The sequence below is a fragment of the Manis pentadactyla genome, chromosome 12 (assembly GCF_030020395.1).
Source record: "Manis pentadactyla isolate mManPen7 chromosome 12, mManPen7.hap1, whole genome shotgun sequence".
In the NCBI taxonomy this organism is placed as follows: Eukaryota; Metazoa; Chordata; class Mammalia; order Pholidota; family Manidae; genus Manis; species Manis pentadactyla.
Genome location: NC_080030.1, coordinates 101,623,278 through 101,642,420, shown reverse-complemented (window position 1 = coordinate 101,642,420; position 19,143 = coordinate 101,623,278). Strand labels below are relative to the sequence as shown.

Below are 19,143 nucleotides of genomic sequence, written 5' to 3'. Positions count from 1 at the left end.
AACACAAGAAGAAAAAAGGAAAATCCATGGGTTTTTTAAAGGTGCTTGCAAAAAAGAACTGATGGAGTTTAGCATTTATGGAAAATGTTGGATGGTAGTTACAAAATTATATATGCATATACACGTGACAGTTATAAATATAAAGAATGGGGGTGAGGGGTGAAAGTTAAATCTCTGTGTTATGTATTTGAAATCATCAAAAGATTGTATACTGATGATACTTCAATTTAAAAAGAAGTGTTGAGATCTAAATCAATATGACAGCCCTATTCGTAAGACAAAACGTCAAAGGAATTATTAACCATCTGTGTACATCATGCCTTATACTGACCCTTACCCAAAAGGTTTTATTAAAACCCAAACTCTAAACTTTTAAGCCCACCTCTCCTCTGAGGTTGCCCACACTCCCCTTTCTTCATGGGTGCACTTGGCTTTAACTAAAACCTTCTTGCTGCTTAGCCTATTGTGTTTTGTCTGAGTCGTTCTAAGCTTCTTGGGAGGTTAGTAAGAGACCCCTTTCCTACAATGGTGGTGTCTGTTACTTCGCTATTTCATTCACTTTTCTAGTCTTAAGTGCAAGTTTTTTCTTTATCCCTGAATAGGAAAGCAGCTGTGGGGACCTCTGATTTTGGGGCTTGCAAGTTCCCGTCGCTGGGGTGACCCAGATGGGACTGCGGCCATAATATACTCTTTGGCAGCCTGGCCCAATGTCTCCTTTTCTTTGTTTTGGGCAGTTATAATAACATAAACTCACTCCATCCAGTGTCCCAGGGCTCCCCCAGTTCTGGGGTGGTAGGGATGTAATTCCCACACCATTGCAGATCCAAGTGGACACTGGACACCAGGTGACCCCGGCTTTAGGAGTCGGCAAGGGCTTTGCCCTATGCCGAGCAGTTCAGAGACCTTTCCTTTCTCCCCTGTGTTCTGTCTTGCTGTCCGCCGCATACACGTCTGCACAAATATATGGGCTACCCTTCCTGGCACTGCTCAACTTTGATATGTGCTTTTGCTTTCTAATAAATTCCTTCTTACTTGCTCTTGTTCTTCGTGAATTCTGTCTTGATCCGAGTCAAGGACCCTCTCCTGGGTTGAGGTCTCACCTGGAGCGCAGGGAGCCCTCCGCCGAAGGGACTGTCCAGCAACATCTTCACCCTTTGCAACCTGCTCACAGGAAGGTTCACTTCCCAACACACATAGACTGCCTCCTGAAAGGTCATGTGCACATATACGGCAGTGGTTGGGACCCCTCGCCTGCCGGGGCTTCCGGCATCCGCCTGGTTGGCCCCTCCACTTGTCTTTCAAACTGGCCACTAGCCCACGGTCAATGATATGAGGGAATCACTGCCGGTTGTGAGGGGCTAGTGTGGTAGGGCACGTAGAAAGGATGGGAGAGTCCCCTCCACCCTCATCTTTGCTCCGTCCCGCAGGCTCCCTGTATCCATCCTTGACCTTAGGAGTGGTAAACCCCCACCTGAATTTTCTTTCAGCTCCTCCAATTAACTAACTAGAATTGATACAGTCGTATGTTATCAAGTATACAACAACGGTTCAACAGTTACCCATCTTGCTACCTCCAAACAATTTTAGACTATCCACGCTCTTGCTAAAATGTGTGTGTACATCAACTTCTAGGAAACACGGTTCTGATGTTTGTACCTAGGAACTTTTCAAAAATGAAGTTAAAGGAAAATAAATTGATCACGCACACGTTTTGACAGGTTTTCTGCACCGAAAAGGAAAAAGAACACCATCCATCACCGATTCCCTGGTAACGATATCAAAGGGGAAAGGCGAGCTGGCTCTGCCGGGGGTGGGGGGAACCTCTCCAGGGTGCGTTGTTGTCGTCGTCAACCCAGACATCCCCGCACCTAGGTCGGGGCGTAACGCGGCAGGCCTGTTTGGAATCAGCGATGCAAACCCGCAGCGCCCTCCCGGAGGCCCGGACAGCCTAAGCCCGGCCCGCCGCCCGGCGCCGCCGCAGGTGAGTCCCGCGCGCTCCGCGGGGCCGCGGGCGGGGCCGGGGCGAGGCGGCGGGGCGCGGGGCGGGCCGGAGGCGGGCCGCGGCGGGGGAGGGCGCCCGACAGCGGGCCCGGCCGCAGCTCCCGACGCGCGGGGCCGCCCTGCCCCCCGCCCCGCAGCCCCGGCCGCGCCGCCTGCAGGCGCGGAGCCCGCGGGTGCGGCCGGCCCTGCAGCTCGGGCCGGGACGGAGGCCGGCGGCCCGCGGAGATGCGGGGCGGGGGCAGGGCGCGGGGTAGGTGACTGTATCCCGCCCGTCCCCGGTCCCGGGGAGCAATGACATCACGCGGCCTTCTCCAGGCGCCGGCACAAAGAGCGGCGCGGACAGGCCGCTGCGGGCGGAGCCGGCGGCCGCCGCCGCCCAGGGCCCCGGGGCCCCGCCGGCCAGGCCCGCCGCCCGGGGCGTCCGCAGCGCGCCGCTGAGCCCGGGGAGGGGCGCCCGCAGCCCGCCGCGCAGCATGCACTGGGGGGTTGGCTTCGCCGCGTCCAGGCCGTGCGTGGCGGATCTGAGCTGGAACCAGAGCGTCGCCTTCTTCGGCTGGTGGGCCGGGTCCGAGGAGCCCTTCTCCTTTTATGGGGACATCATCGCTTTCCCTTTGCAGGATTACGGTGGGATCATGGCAGGGCTGGGCTCCGATCCCTGGTGGAAGAAAACACTTTACTTGACCGGGGGAGCTTTGCTGGCCGCAGCTGCGTATCTGCTCCACGAACTCCTGGTCATTAGGTGAGCCGGAGAGAGGGCCCCGCTCAGGGGCGCCGAGAGGGGCACCTGGCCGGGCCGGGCCGGCGCGAGGGGGACCCCTGCCAGCCCCTCGGCCACGCCTTCCGGATGCCCAGGACACCTGTCCTTACCTTTCCCCAGAGGCAGTCCGTGGCCACCTGGCCGTGAGGGGCAGTTCAGAGATGCTGGGAGAATAAAACCGGTGCTGGGAGGGGGAAACATCTGCCTGCCAATCTTCCAGTGCTAAAAGCAAAAATTCTCTAGTTTGTTGCAGCGTAAAACAGACTGTAACGAGATGCCCTTACGGAGAACCTAAGTGCACTGTTTTTGCAACAGTGGAATTAGGCCCTGTAGAAAATACTAAGTTACACTTTTATGAAATGCCTTGTTTGTTTCTAGGTAATACTGCTGGAATATAGCCACTATCCTTATTTTGTACTTCAAGGTTGGTTCTCCGCTCTCCTCCCTCCCTAAATGTCAACATGATCGAAAGGCTGAAACTGCAGAAGCTCCGAGACCCCCTGGGTGCCTGTTAAGAGGCACGGCCAAGTGTAGGGGTGTGAGTTTTGATGCAGCCTCAGCCGGGTTATCTGCTAATCTGGTATTTAAAGTTTAGCACCATTTTCAAGTTTAAATGCCTTTGAGCAGTAGGGCTGGGAGGGCAAGACTAGCACAGGGGCGAGTGGACGGGAACACGGGAGTCGCCCAGGGCTGTAAACACTTGAATCTGCTGCCTGCCGCAGAGAGCTTACAGGAGGGAACTGCCGACACCAGAAAATGGAGGCTCCTGCTCTTGGTGCATCCGGAACGACAGGAGATCTTTGTCCGAGTCGAGTAGTGCCGTGGACTGCCGGCATGGTCGTTTGGCTAATTGACACATCAATTTATGGTTAAAATTTCTTGGCTTTTGAGCCCTCTGTCACGGGGAGATGAGCAGAAGTGAGGAGTTTTCAACAGCTCAGAATGTGCCTCTTGGCCAGTATTTTGTGAAGAGTGAGAAATGTGTCCGCGCTGCCTTTTTCCAGTGGGGAATCCTCTCTAATTGGTTATAAACAAAGACAGTGATAGGTGACCTTTAACGGGCCTGAGGGGATTCTAGGAAGACATTGTGACAAGCTAACTTAGGTATTTTGAATATTTCTGGTCTCTGAGAGGGTGGGAAATCATTTAGGTCTGGAGAAACGTTTTGGCTTTCATATTATTAAGCCATAATTGAGAAGTTTTATTTTAAGCTTTATTATACATTGGATTCTCTCAGCACAGTGCCTTGAATCTGGTGAACCAAATTAACATTTTTTAAGTAAATTCTCTCTCTAGATTATGTTTTTGCTAGTTTTAAAACTATTTCTAGAAGTTAGGTTTCAAGCTATATGAAAAAAGGGAAATATTTGGGAGTAAATTAAATAGTAACCCGGTTGTTTCTCAATCACAGTCCAGTCTGAAGCCTTTTCAGGATCCTGAACCATGTGGCTTTTCACCAGTTTTCCACTTTAAGGAGACAGCAAAGCTGTGCCTTTTGCACGGAACTGAGTCCAAACCTTGCTTAAATGACCTTCCAGGAAGAGCAGGGAGCTGGGGAAGCTCCCCCTGGGAGCGGGCCACACCCTGATAGGTGTGGTCGCTGGACACAGAGGAACCTTTCTCCCCTGACTGTCCTGCCCACTCAGAAGACTACTTGGATACTTATTTAGATTAAGACATTTTAAATATTTGCTCTATTCACTTCTGTTCTTGACACATGTTTAAGTTGCATTGGAAAACTCTGTTATTATTCAAATAATAAAAACGGCTGCCCGTTTTGAGCCCTTAGTAGGAGCTCTGCATAAAAGTGCTTTACTTGCTTGCATGCATTTATTCCTCACTGTCATTGCATGTTTGATCCCATTTCACAGATACGGAAATTGCAGCTGAGGGAAGTTGAGCGACTTGCCGAAGATCACACAGTAAGGGTAGTAGGGTCCAGATTCAAATCTGCGAATGTGTGTTGGCAGAGTGTGAACTTTTTGCAGTCACTTCCTACAAAGTCCCAGTTCTGAAGGAAGTTTTGATGGGGGGAGAGGAAGAGAAAGGTAGAGAATTGGGACATTCCTCAGGAAATACATCCCTGGGGCAAGGACCTGAGTTTTGACAGCCTCTAGGGGCCCAGAGGGATGGGGAATAGACTGGGAAAGGGGGACTGAGATTTAGAGGTTACATGTAGACACCTCCACTTAACATTAAAAGCTAAGTTTCAGTGGTCTGTGTAGTTTAGGTAAAAAGCAAAACAATCCTAAATATGCAGGATGGAAAATAGTCCTTGAAATGGCTATACTGAGTTCACTGGCAATCTTAAAGTCTTTACCACCCTATTTGGATTTTCTTCTGCATTGACTTACCCTTAGTCTATGTCTATGTGTGTCTCCAGAGTGGAACGGAAACTGGACAGGGGATAATTTTTTAGGAAGTTTAATTAATGAGTATAACCAAAGTAGGTATTTTGGATTTTATGCATGCTTTTTCCACCAGAGTAATTTACAATAAGTATTTTGTCAACCCTCTGCTTTATTTTCCCTGAGTGGAGATAGCCTAGCAGCTATCTTAAATTCACTCTGGCATTTGGAAATGTGTTGTTTTTGTTAAGTTGAATGACTAAGTAATGACTTCCTTCCTGGGAGCTCATTTGCACTTAGGCACGCCGGGTGTCCTGGAAAACAAGCAGAGCAGCCCATGGGGGGCAGTGTCTGACCTCATCAGCCATGCACAGAGGCATGGTCACCCGTCCTGCTACCCTATAGATTTTCTCTTATACATCTGTCATTATAAGACCACTTTATAAAACACAGCTGTCCTGGAAACAGCTTGCCCTCTCCTCTGATTCTAAGTTAGAGGTTCCTGAGGTGTAGGGGGAGAGAGGTGCAGAGCCAGATTGGCTTCAGATTCACTCCGCTTTTAACCAACCATGTAACCTTGGACATATGAGTAAGTTTTTTGGCTACTCAGTATTGTCATCTGTGAAATGGAGATGAGAGTAGCCTTGCTCGTAGAGGTGATTGAGGTAAACACGTGTGAAATATTTAGAACAGAGTTTGGCATGTGAGTGAACAGTCAATAAAAGTTGGCCATCGTTAGCTGTTATAAACTTTCATCAGGAAGTTACAGTCTAGAGTGGCCTGAGTCGAATTGGCTGTTTTAACAGTCAACTGAGAAAATTTCCCATTTCGGTGTAGCTGAAGTGCTTAAAAGCTCGGACCCTAGAGCTAGGAATGACTTGATCTTAAAATGATACTCTTTGGGCAAGTTATTTAGCCTTTCTGAGCTTTGGTTTCCTTATCTGCTGTAAAATATAAGTATAGTATAATACACTAAATTTAAACAATATCCACTCTGTAGTGTTACTGTTGGAATGAGATAATATGTATGATGTAGACAAACTCATTGGCATGTGCTTGTCACCTCCATTCTTACTAAGACATAGCCCAAGTTAACCACTAGAATTAGATCCTTCTGGCCCAAGGAGCAGGGGATTTTATATTTGGCTCCTCTCCTTTCAGTTCTTGCAGTTTTGCCTGGTGCGTGTACATGAAGAGACCACTCTGCAACTTGAACTATGTGACTGAACAAACTCAGTTAATTGTCAAATGCATAAGTTTGCAATCTCTAGCAACATAGTCTAAGTGAGGTCCCATTTTAGAATCTGACCTCCCAAACATTTCATCTAAATGAAAACCTTTGTTTTATAAAGAATATTGCTAGAAAGCAGATTTTTTTTGTTTTGACTTGACCGGTATTTTCAAAATGAGTCATTCTTATCTCTTTAAGCATAATCGGCACTCTGGTGGTAAACTTCTCCAAAAGACTTTGTTTTACTGAATGGAGGTGCTGCAGCAAGGGAGCACCTGTGGGATGGGGGTGCAAAGGGCTTGCCCTTGGCAGAGAGGAAGTAGGTGTGGCATTAACCAGGATGTGAGGGAGCCGGAGGCACAGGAAGGCCAAAGGGAAGAATGAGTTTTATCTGACTGGGAAACAGTTGGGTAGAGTGGAAGAGAGAAATTGCACAACATTCCTGGGGGACGGGCAGGGGGTGGAATGATGAGGTTTTGTAGTTTAAGGGGTAAAGACTATGTCTGTATGAGAACAAATCCCACCACTCTTAAAGAATGCTCAGTAGCTTGCCAAATGTTTAGAGATTACTTAATCTTCAGGATAGTCGATGCAGAGTCGGTATTGCCCTCACTTCCTGTGTGAGAGGAGAAGAAGTCTAGGGTAACGTGGCCAGTAGGAAGCAGGGCTTGGACTTGACCCCAGGGGTCCACACTTGGGATCTAGCATTCATTCTATTACACGGTGTCTACTGAAAAACCACCAGGGAAGTCCTCACCACCCAGAAAAGTAGATGAGGGGGAAGATGGGTGTTCGACTGAGAGAGAAGGAAGGGAGAAGGCCGGGATACCAGGATATGTGCTGTGCGGTGAGAGTAGGGCCCTGTGAAGGCAAAGAGGCCAAGGAAAGCCCAGAAGCTGGGCTCCTGGGAACCACAGGTGAAAGGCTGGGTGAGGGCCCGATAGTTTGCAAGAGGGACCAGAATATTCCGAGTCTCAGATGCCCTGCCGACTTGGTTCAGGGCCGAGTAAACCTGCACTGTTATCCCCGGGTCCTGTGGCTGCACGAGCTGTTTCACGGGACAGTCTAGTGGGCCAAGCATGTGGGCGCTCACCCCCCCGGTTCAGTCCAGGGGCTGCCGGGTACCAGCAATGTGACGTCGGGCACGTTAATCCTCTGCATCCGTTTCCTCTTCTGTAAAACATGGGTAACAAGAGTATCTCTGTCATCGGGTCATTGTGAAGATGAAATGAGATAATCTTGTGCAGCCCTTAGAACAATGCCTGACACCTCAGAAGCACGGGGTGTCGTTTTATCCGTCCAGCCTGTCGCTGGCAGGTAAACAGCCCGCTGGAGGAGAGCTGGGCCGGTACCAGAAAGCGCCCTTCCAGCCCGTGGGCTACGGGGACTAGAAGGAGGTTGACAGGCAGTCACTTTTCTGAGCCCCTGGGGTCATGGGGAAAGCAGAGTGTTGAAGGGCCTCTTGCGTTTTGGCCGAGCTTCCACTCTAAGTGCTTCTGGGTGAGCTGAGCCCTGTGCCAGACGGATCTGCCTGTTCACTGGGGAGCTGCAGCCGGCCAGGGGTCTCTGAGGAGCCCAGGCACCTGAATGTGTAACACGTGGCTTGTTCTTTATTTCTGTTTTGGTTTCGACAGGAAACAGCAAGAGATTGACTCCAAAGATGCAATTATTTTGCATCAGTTTGCAAGACCTAACAATGGCGTCCCCAGTCTGTCTCCTTTCTGTTTGAAAATGGAAACTTATTTAAGGATGGCTGACTTACCCTATCAGGTACTTGCGGGCAAACGCGTTTTACTTCTCCGACAGCAATAGCAGCTGGCGGGGTTATTTTTGATTTCACAGGGCGGGAAGGGCTTGCTCCTGGCGCCGGAGGGGCAGACGAGGGGCAGACGGGGCAGATGCACCGGGGAGGTGCCCAGGCCTCAGCAAATACTGCCCGGGGCTGTTGATGTTTACATCCAATTTAAAAAGGGATCAGAGGGTGAGGACTTTGGTAGGATTCAGGGCCCTGCTATGCTTTCCTGACGGTTGACTTGGTTACATTCGGGTGGGCCGCCTGGGTAGCTGTTCAAGAAGGTGGGTGTCCTGTTGCCCCGAAGTGGTGTGTTTCTTTAGGTGTCGGTTTATTGACAGCCTTACATTTTGTCTCTCATGAGTCCTGGGGGCAGAGCACCCAGCAGGCCACCAGGGGATAGTTGATTTTGTGACAGCTTTTCCACCATGTGCCGTGTTGTGTTGAGTGATTTTCAGGGAACCCTGTGCTCATTTCAGCGTTTGAGAACAAACAGGAATGTATTTAAAGGTATGTATTTTTCTGAGTACTGCTTGGGCTGTGTCTCATAAATCTGACAAGTTGTGTTTTCATTGTCCTTCAATTCTATGTATTTTGCAAGAAATTCCCCTATCTTTTTATTTTTCACCTAAGTTTTAACCATACGCATTTGTTTGAAAGTTTCGATTTTTGTCATTGTGTTTAATTTCATGATCAGAGCAGACAGTCTCTGTGATAGTCATTTCCGAGGCTTCAGCCTAGTGTCTGGCCACTTTTTATAAATGTTGAAAATAATTATGTATCCCCTGGGTGTAGACTCTTTCCTTGAGCACGTTCAGTGTATTATTTAGACCTTCTGTATCTCAGCTTATTTTTTGTTCCTCTGCTCTAGCAGTTCCTGAGAGGAGCCGGTTAAAATATCCAAGAGGACTTGTTGATTTGTCTTTTCCCTGCCCTTCTCTCAGTTCTTGCTTTATGTATATATTCGAGGTTATGTGGTTAGGTGCATATAATATGAAAGATCCTATCTTTTACTCTTTTATCTCTTTTTCTAGTATATAGGACCCATCTCTGTCCCTTATGACTCTTTTTTCTTTAAAAAAAAACAACAAAAACAACTTGGATTCTATATTACCAGATCCTGAAATTGATTCTCCAACTATCCTTTGGCTCTTATGTTTGGGATATTTTTCTCTATCCTCCTCCTCTATTTTTGTGTGTATTTGTCTCTCAGGCAATGTGTTATTTATAGCCAATCTAAGAGTCCTTAATTGGTGAGTTTAATCCATTTGCACTTAAAATTATTATTTATTAGGACTTACACAGTACATCTTATTTAATGTTTTTCTCTTTACTATACTTTGTTTTTATTTTTTCCAATTTCTTCCTTTCTAATGGATAGATAAAAATTGTTTTCTATTCATTTAAAACATTCTGTTTTTGTTGTTATGGGGGTTGCCCTTAAGATCCCAGACTGGGTTTATTTATCCCTATTCCTTTCTTGAAGGTATCAAATTCTGTATTTGGCGTCTGATATGTTAGCAGATTTACATGAACCTTTGGCCTCTTTCTTCCCAGCTCTCGTCTGAATTGGCTAATGTTTTTTTTTTAATTTATTAATTTGTATTTATTTTTTGAAAAATAGTTGATATGCAATCTTATATCGATTGCAAGTGTACAACAGTGATTCAACAGTTACCCACATTATTAAATCCTCACCCCACTAGGTACAGCTACTATCTGTCAACATCTGAAGTTGTTACAGAATCACTGACTATATGCTTCAGGCTGTCCTACCACCCCCATGACCATCCTACAATTACTCTGTTGTCTTTTTTTGCACTTTTGTTGCTATTGAAAAATTTGATGTTAATCTGATTCTTTTTCTTTTTTTCTCTAGAAGCTTTAAGATTTTGCATTAATCTTAACATTCTTAAATTTCACTACAATGTGCCTTAATTTGGGTTGTTATGGATCTTGTTTGATCCTTTATAAACTCTTTTAACCTGAAGTCTTCAATCTCTTTTTAATTCTGGGAAATTACCAATTTGTCCAAATATTTCCTCTTCATTTTACTTGTTTGATTTTGCGTTCTTTCCTGTTCCCTACAATCTGGACACTGAAATCTGAACGCCCTCCCCCATGCTCTCCTTTCTTCTGGGGGAAGTCATCTCTCTGAGCCTCCATAGCAGCCCTCTGTATTCATCACAGTATTTATTGCTTCTTTTGTGTTCAACTGTTAGGTTTTTCTTCTTAATAGTTCCCCTTGGTTTATATTATTACAGTCTTTTCCTTTATCCCTGGGAGGATATTTGTTATAGTAGTTAAGTGTTTTGGTTTGTCCCAGTAATTCTGCTTCGTGTCCTCTGTCACCCTCTGGCACAGTAGTTGTGGCCCTCAGGTGTCCGGCTATCTTGGCTTGGGATCTGCTTTTACCCCGGTTTCCCTGCCTGGGAATCTGTACGGGGCAAGACTCGACCTGAGGCCACAGGTGTTTGCCAATGAGGGAGTTTAAGGGAAGTAGGGTCCCCGAGCCCCTGTGGCCCCTCTGGTTTGCTGCCGGTCCTCCAAATGGCTCCCAGCGGTCAGGGGCGCCTTTAAGCCCTTACACTGCACAGCGTGGGTTTTCTTGGCTGGTAACAGAGCAGCTGGGAGGTGAAGAGGAGGGCTCCTCCCCTAGTCAAGCTCTCGGATGCCCAGACAGTGGGGTTACTCCTTCAGCTCCCGCCTCGCCGTGCATGGCCTGGGCTTTGAGCTACTTTCTCTGCAGAAGAGGGGACGGGGAGGCAGGGACCCCCCCAGGCAGTGCTGGGCCAGAAGAGGGCCACGCCGTCAGCTCGCAGTTATGGGGGGCCTCTGGGAACGTGCTGGCGTGGCACCAAACCTAGACTTGCAGTGGGCCTTCTGGGGGCGCGTGGGGTGTTTGGAGGACAGAAAGAGGGTCTTGCTGACTGGGAACTGGAATGCAAGGCCTGAGAGCGACTGGAGGGAGGAGCACGGGGCAAATTTTCAGGACTTTGTAAGCCAGCCATGCAATAGAAAGAAAGTAGCAGTAAAGCCCACAAGGCTTGGATCCTCTAAACGCAGAGATCGGATGTGAAAGGTCACGGCTCAGCGCGGCGCTGGCCCTCGGTGCTGGAAGATGGGTGTCAAGGAAGAGATGGCCGCCCGGCAGCCTCCCGTTTCTCCTGGCGTCCCCGGTCAGACCGCCTCATTTAGTCGTGGCAGCTTTGGGGCGTCGGGGCCCCACGCCTGAGTTCCGGGCCGTCCCTGGCGGCTTCCCGGGGCTGCTGTGCACCCAGCCTTGGTGAAGCAGCCGTGCTGTGTGTGCGGGGCTGCCAGGCTGTCCTGCCCTTTCCTCCCTTGCCCCTGATCGCCGCCGCCCCGTCTTCCCCAGCAGCCTGACTCCCTTTGTTCACGCACCAGAGCGGGAGCTTCTAGTTAGTGACCCTGGAGCTGCGGACCTCGCCGCGAAGCCTGAAGCTGTTGCAGATGCCTTCCAGAAGGGGACCGCTGACCCCCTTCCAAAATCATTCTCCCTTAAGTAGGGTTTTTAAAAAAGGGATGGTGTAGGAGTGCTTTTTCTTCTGTGATGTCTCTATGGAAAATAAATGGAATGGGTGTTCAGTGGGGGGCAGGGAGTTAGTTAAAAGATAACCGGTTCTGTGGCTTAGAAAGGGATGTGCTGTGCCTGCCGGGGCAGCCTTGAGGATTTGCACTGATGCAAGTGGTCCCTGGACGTACCGGCGGCCTCAGTGCTTGATGCAGAGAGGGGCTTTGTCCCAGGTCCAGGGAGCCCCACCTGCTGCCCTTTCTTTGCCCTGTGCCTTTAAAAAAAAAAAAAAAAAGAAAAATAATTAAAATGCCATGTTCCTGGGAGCATGACTTTATATTTGAAGCTCTTTTATTTTTTAACCTGAGACTGGAATAAATATTTGATGACCATTCGTAGGAACTCATAAGTTTTTAAAAAAAAACCTGATGTATTGGGCACAGTTATTATCTTTTTAAAAATCAGGATGTAAATATTGGTAGGGCAATTTTTGAAACTTCTCATTTTGTAATAATTAGAGATACAAAGGAAACAGCAAAATGATGTACAAGAAAGTGCAGCAGATAGGCTTAATTTTTTTTTTCAAGATAAAAGTTGCTTCACTATTTTTTTTTCTGATTACATATAAATGACATGGTCCCAATAAGAATTTCAAACCATATAAAAAAGTGTAAATGGAAAATGAAAATCACCTGACATCCTACTAGCTAGCGATTACCATCTCTAATACTTCTGACCATTCTTCCATACATGTCATTAAACATCCGTAAAGACACCCACATCATTTGCCAAAACTGGTTATGTGAGGAGTGTGTATTTCACACAATAGTTCTTTTAAATATGAGAAAGAAAAAAGAAAGCAAAGGGGACGCTCTGCTTCGGTAGTCAGCCCTAACTTTGGGTATTCTGTTTATTTGCTGATCTTGTCTGTTTTCCCTCTATGTTTTGTTTTGAACTTTTTCTAAGCTCCAGACAAGTTCAAAGAATAGTAGACTGAGCGCTCGTGTGCCCTTCACCTAGAGGCGCTTGTTGCCATGTTGCCTTCTTTGCTTTATTTCTCTTTATACCTTTATCAACAATTTCTTGGTGAACCATTTGATAGTGAGCTGCAGAAATCGTGGTGCCCCTCCGATCTTCTGTGTGCATCTCAAAAACAAGGCACTCTTTTACAAACCTGCAGAACATAGTCGTGAAGGGAAGTACTCAGTTTCCTTCCTATGTTGGGGCAAACCCAGTTCTTCCCTACTGTATGTTTCTCCCCTGTGTTCTCTTTTACTGCTCACATAAAACACGTCCTTTCTGATATTTCTGATGACCAGATGCATGGAAGTTTTCCCTCACACCAAGCGATTCTCTGTGACACCAGTTGGGTGTCTTACAATTTAACCTGGAGATAGTGTCAGATCCCATAGGTTAGGGGCTCAGGCCCACAGACTGTGTCCGCATCTCCCCCTCCACACACATGTCTGATGCCAGTTGCAAGCCTAGGTTTTCGCCTGTGCTCTGACCAAGTAGCCATAGATTGGAGGTTCCAATGCCCCTCCTCGGGTTTGATTAATTTGCTAGAACAGCTCATAGAACTCAGGGAAACATTAATTCCATTTACTTGTTTATTAACGGATATAATAAACCATACGGATGACAGCCAGATGAAGAGATACATAGAGCGAAGTCTGGCAGTGTCCCCAGCTCAAGAGCTTCTGTTCCTGTGGAGTTGGGGTGTGTCACTCTCCTGGTCTGCATGTCCTCGTCCACCCGGAAGCTCTCGGAATCCCATACCACTGGGATTTTTGCATCGGTTGTTCACTCTGTCCCAGCCCCTCTCCCCTCTATGGGGAATGGGGATGGTCTAAAAACTTTAAACATCTAATCACGGCTCAGTCTTTTGGGTGACCAGCCCTCATCCAGGAGCCCAGCCCAAGTTGCCTCGATAGAGTAAAAGATGCTCTTTGTTCTCTTACCACTTAGGAATTTGTAAGGGTTTTAGGAGCTGTGTGCCAGAAACTGGGGGCAGAGACCAGTATATACATTTCTTCTTATTTCACAATAGGGGATGCATGGGGTTTCTTTAGTGTGTTATAGTCCACAAAGTTGCTCAAATTATCTCGGAGTTAGCCCTTGGGAGGCCTTTCAGGGTGGCTGCAGAGGAGCAGTGGCTAAAGTGGCTATAAGTTTAACTGAGAAGTTGGGGCACCATGGCCAGTATAGCAGGTCAGAGGCCCAAGACACTGGAATCTCTCTTAAAATCCAAAGTTCTCCATCCCAAAAAGGTGACAGTGATTTTAATACTTCTGATGAAGGCATTCAGTCAAACACTTCATGGGTATTTTCACATTTAACCCCCACAACTGTTATTATCCCCATTCTGTAGATGAGGAAACTGAGGTCCAGGGAGGATTAAGGGAGACCCAGGTAGGTCCAAGGTCAAACTGAATAACTGATGGGGCCAGATTTTTTTTTTTTTTTAAATAATTATTTTTTATTGAAGGGTAGTTGACGCACAGTATTACATTACATTAGTTTCAAGTGTACAACACAGTGGTAGAACATTTATATACATAATTCTAGGTTCCAGCTATCACCCTACCAGGCTGTTACAATATCTTGACTATATTCCTTATGCTATACCTTACATCCCGGTTACTTATTTATTTTACCATTGGAAGTCTGTCCTTTTTTTTTTTTTTTTTTTTTTTTTTTTTTGTGAGGGCATCTCTCATATTTATTGATCAAATGGTTGTTAACGACAATAAAATTCTGTATAGGGGACTCAATGCCCAATACACAATCATTAATCCACCCCAAGCCTAATTTTCGTCAGTCTCCAATCTTCTGAGGCATAACAAACAAGTTCTTACATGGAGAACAAATTCTTACATAATGAATAAGTTACATGGTGAGCAGTACAAGGGCAGTCATCACAGAAACTTTCGGTTTTGCTCATGCATTATAAACTCTAAACAATCAGTTCAAATATGAATATTCATTTGGTTTTTATACTTGATTTATATGTGGATACCACATTTCTCTCTTTATTATTATTATTTTTAATAAAATGCTGAAGTGGTAGGTAGATGCAAGATAAAGGTAGAAAACATAGTTTAGTGTTGTAAGAGAGCAAATGTAGATGATCAGGTGTGTGCCTGTAGACTATGTGTTAATCCAAGCTAGACAAGGGCAATAAAACATCCACGTATGCAGAAGATTTCTCTCAGAACAGGGAGGGTGAGGTTCTAAGCCTCCCCTCTGTTGATCCCCAATTTCTCACCTGATGACCCCCCTGCGACTGTGCCTGTCTTAGGTTGTTCCTCCCTTGAGGAATCTTACCCGTCTCTGGCTAACCAGTCATCTTCCGGGGCCATACAAGAAAATGTGAAGTTGGTAAGTGAGAGAGAAGCCTTATTGTTTGAAAAGGTTAGCTTTTTACTTCTTTGCATATTTATGCCCTGTGGCTTCTATGCCCAGCATTTGTCTTGAGGTATCTTTACCACTTGGAGGAGTTATGATACTCGGTAAATTTGATATGAGGCACGAATTCTATTTAAGGGTTGTAATTAGGAAGGAAGAAGAAAAGCTATAGAAGTAGCAGGCGGAAGAAAACATGGGAAGATTGATTATTTCTTTGACAAATCTTCTTGTAGAGTAACTTCAGCATATATAGGTTTTAAGCTACTACTTAAATTGTGCACACACATTAACATAATAGGAGTATAGTTACATAACCAAAGCATATCTGTAATTACCAGCCGTCTCCAGTGAAACCAAGAAAACCATTAAGGCACCTTAGGCATTTGTGAAAACTTATCTATGATATGGTGGATATTGTCCAACTGAACTTGAACAGTCTGAGAGAAATCAGACAAATTAAAACAACCCATTCCTGGGGAATGTTCACATGCCATATGTTCTTTTAACAGTAAATAGTTTGTAGTTGTAAGATTTTGGAGCGCTACAATTTGCACTTCTCCAAATTCTTGGTTGAGTTCCAACAGTATAGATCCAGTCAAATTTGTTGTTTTACTGTATGCACAGGCCAGCTTAGATATCTCCTTCCTCATTCCCATGGCAAGTCCAGGAACTGGTGGGATGAGTGCATCTACAGCTGTAGCAGTGCGTGGATCTTTGTTGGGGTTTTTTGATGATCATCTTCTGGCATGAGTCTTCCAGAGGGTGCAGATGTTGGAAGTTCTTTTTCATATCGTATCTTAGTTCATTTTCGGGGTAGCCCAATTAGGCTTTGATCCTCTGTATAAACACAAACAGACCCTTTGCCTACCCTTTTATATGCCCTTTATACCCTTGTGTAGAACTCGTTGGAGGTTACCACACAGGAACTGCCCTTTTTTTTTTTTTTTTTTGCTTTGTTTTTGGTATCACTAATCTACACTTACATGACGAATATTATGTTTACTAGGCTCTCCCCTATACCAGGTCCCCCCTATAAACCCCTTTACAGTCACTGTCCATCAGCATAGCAAAATGTTGTAGAATCCCTACTTGCCTTCTCTGTGTTGTACAGCCCTCCCTTTTCTCCTACCCCCCCATGCATGTTAATCTTAATACCCTCCTACTTCTCCCCCCCTTATCCCTCCCTACCCACCCATCCTCCCCAGTCCCTTTCCCTTTGGTACCTGTTAGTCCATTCTTGAGTTCTGTGATTCTGCTGCTGTTTTGTTCCTTCAGTTTTTCCTTTGTTCTTATATTCCACAGATAAGTGAAATCATTTGGTATTTCTCTTTCTCCGCTTGGCTTGTTTCAGTGAGCATAATACCCTCCAGCTCCATCCATGTTGCTGCAAATGATTGGATTTGCCCTTTTCTTATGGCTGAGTAGTATTCCATTGTGTATATGTACCACATCTTCTTTATCCATTCATCTATTGATGGACATTTAGGTTGCTTCCAATTCTTGGCTATTGTAAATAGTGCTGCAATAAACATAGGGGTGCATCTGTCTTTCTCAAACTTGATTGCTGCGTTCTTAGGGTAAATTCCTAGGAGTGGAATTCCTGGGTCAAATGGTAAGTCTGTTTTGAGCATTTTGATATACCTCCATACTGCTTTCCACAATGGTTGAACTAACTTACATTCCCACCAGCAGTGTAGGAGGGTTCCCCTTTCTCCACAGCCTCGACAACATTTGTTGTTGTTTGTCTTTTGGATGGCAGCCATCCTTACTGGTGTGAGGTGATACCTCATTGTAGTTTTAATTTGCATTTCTCTGATAATTAGCGATGTGGAGCATCTTTTCATGTGTCTGTTGGCCATCTGTATTTCTTTTTTGGAGAACTGTCTGTTCAGTTCCTCTGCCCATTTTTTAATTGGGTTATTTGTTTTTTGTTTGTTGAGGCGTGTGAGCTCCTTATATATTCTGGACGTCAAGCCTTTATCGGATGTGTCATTTTCAAATATATTCTCCCATACTGTAGGGATCCTTCTTGTTCGATTGATGGTGTCTTTTGCTGTACAGAAGCTTTTTAGCTTAATATAGTCCCACTTACTCATTTTTGCTGTTGTTTTCCTTGCCCGGGGAGATATGTTCAAGAAGAGGTCACTCATGTTTATGTCTAAGAGGTTTTCGCCTATGTTTTCTTCCAAGAGTTTAATGGTTTCATGGCTTACATTCAGGTCTTTGATCCATTTTGAGTTTACTTTTGTATATGGGGTTAGACAATGGTCCAGTTTCATTCTCCTACATGTAGCTGTCCAGTTTTGCCAGCACCACCTGTTGAAGAGACTGTCATTTCGCCATTGTATGTCCATGGCTCCTTTATCAAATATTAATTGACCATATATGTCTGGGTTAATGTCTGGATTCTCTAGTCTGTTCCATTGGTCTGTGGCTCTGTTCTTGTGCCAGTACCAAATTGTCTTGATTACTATGGCTTTATAGTAGAGCTTGAAGTTGGGGAGTGAGATCCCCCCTACTTTATTCTTCTTTCTCAGGATTGCTTTGGCTATTCGGGGTCTTTGGTGTTTCCATATGAATTTTTGAATTATTTGTTCCAGTTCATTGAAGAATGTTGCTGGTAGTTTCATAGGGATTGCATCAAATCTGTATATTGCTTTGGGCAGGATGGCCATTTTAACGATATTAATTCTTCCTAGCCACGAGCATGGGATGAGTTTCCATCTGTTAGTGTCCCCTTTAATTTCTCTTAAGAGTGACTTGTAGTTTTCAGAGTATAAGTCTTTCACTTCTTTGGTTAGGATTATTCCTAGGTATTGTATTTTTTTTGATGCAATTGTGAATGGAGTTGTTTTCCTGATTTCTCTTTCTGTTGGTTCATTGTTAGTATATAGGAAAGCCACAGATTTCTGTGTGTTGATTTTGTATCCTGCAACTTTGCTGTATTCCGATATCAGTTCTAGTAGTTTTGGGGTGGAGTCTTTAGGGTTTTTTATGTACAGTGTCATGTCATCTGCAGATAGTGACAGTTTAACTTCTTCTTTACCAATCTGGATTCCTTGTATTTCTTTATTTTGTCTGATTGCCGTGGCTAGGACCTCCAGTACTATGTTAAATAACAGTGGGGAGAGTGGGCATCCCTGTCTAGTTCCCGATCTCAGAGGAAATGCTTTCAGCTTCTCGCTGTTCAATATAATGTTGGCTGTGGGTTTATCATAGATGGCCTTTATTATGTTGAGGTACTTGCCCTCTATTCCCATTTTGCTGAGAGTTTTTAACATGAATGGATGTTGAACTTTGTCAAATGCTTTTTCAGCATCTATGGAGATGATCATGTGGTTTTTGTCTTTCTTTTTGTTGATGTGGTGGATGATGTTGATGGACTTTCGAATGTTGTACCATCCTTGCATCCCTGGGATGAATCCCACTTGGTCATGGTGTATGATCCTTTTGATGTATTTTTGAATTCGGTTTGCTAATATTTTATTGAGTATTTTTGCATCTACGTTCATCAGGGATATTGGTCTGTAGTTTTCTTTTTTGGTGGGGTCTTTGCCTGGTTTTGGTATTAGGGTGATGTTAGCTTCATAGAATGAGTTTGGGAGTATCCCCTCCTCCTCTATTTTTTGGAAAACTTTAAGGAGAATGGGTATTATGTCTTCCCTGTATGTCTGATAAAATTCCGAGGTAAATCCATCTGGCCCGGGGGTTTTGTTCTTTGGTAGTTTTTGGATTACCGCTTCAATTTCGTTGCTGGTAATTGGTCTGTTTAGATTTTCTGTTTCTTCCTGGGTCAATCTTGGAAGGTTATATTTTTCTAGGAAGTTGTCCATTTCTCCTAGGTTTCCCAGCTTGTTAGCATATAGGTTTTCATAGTATTCTCCAATAATTCTTTGCGTTTCCGTAGGGTCCGTCGTAATTTTTCCTTTCTCATTTCTGATACTGTTGATTTGTGTTGACTCTCTTTTCTTCTTAATAAGTCTGGCTAGAGGCTTATCTATTTTGTTTATTTTCTCGAAGAACCAGCTCTTGGTTTCATTGATTTTTGCTATTGTTTTATTCTTCTCAATTTTA

The 19,143-nt window shown here is 45.2% G+C and overlaps 1 protein-coding gene across 3 annotated transcripts in view; it reads left to right on the top strand.

Annotated features, from left to right (window-relative positions):
- The first annotated feature begins 2,146 nt into the window (after nt 1-2,146).
- Nucleotides 2,147-19,143, top strand: part of FAXC (failed axon connections homolog, metaxin like GST domain containing) — a 68,775-nt gene continuing 51,778 nt past the window's right edge. The window contains exons 1-3 of one of the 3 annotated variants that reach the window (XM_057489441.1): nt 2,147-2,251; nt 2,619-2,740; nt 7,972-8,107. In XM_057489441.1, the coding sequence (XP_057345424.1) occupies nt 2,634-2,740; nt 7,972-8,107 (243 nt within the window). In that variant the 5' untranslated portion in view covers nt 2,147-2,251; nt 2,619-2,633. Of the gene's footprint in view, nt 2,252-2,282; nt 2,741-7,971; nt 8,108-19,143 lie in introns of those variants that run through there. The other 2 variants (XM_036890394.2, XM_036890393.2) reach the window with 2 other exon arrangements.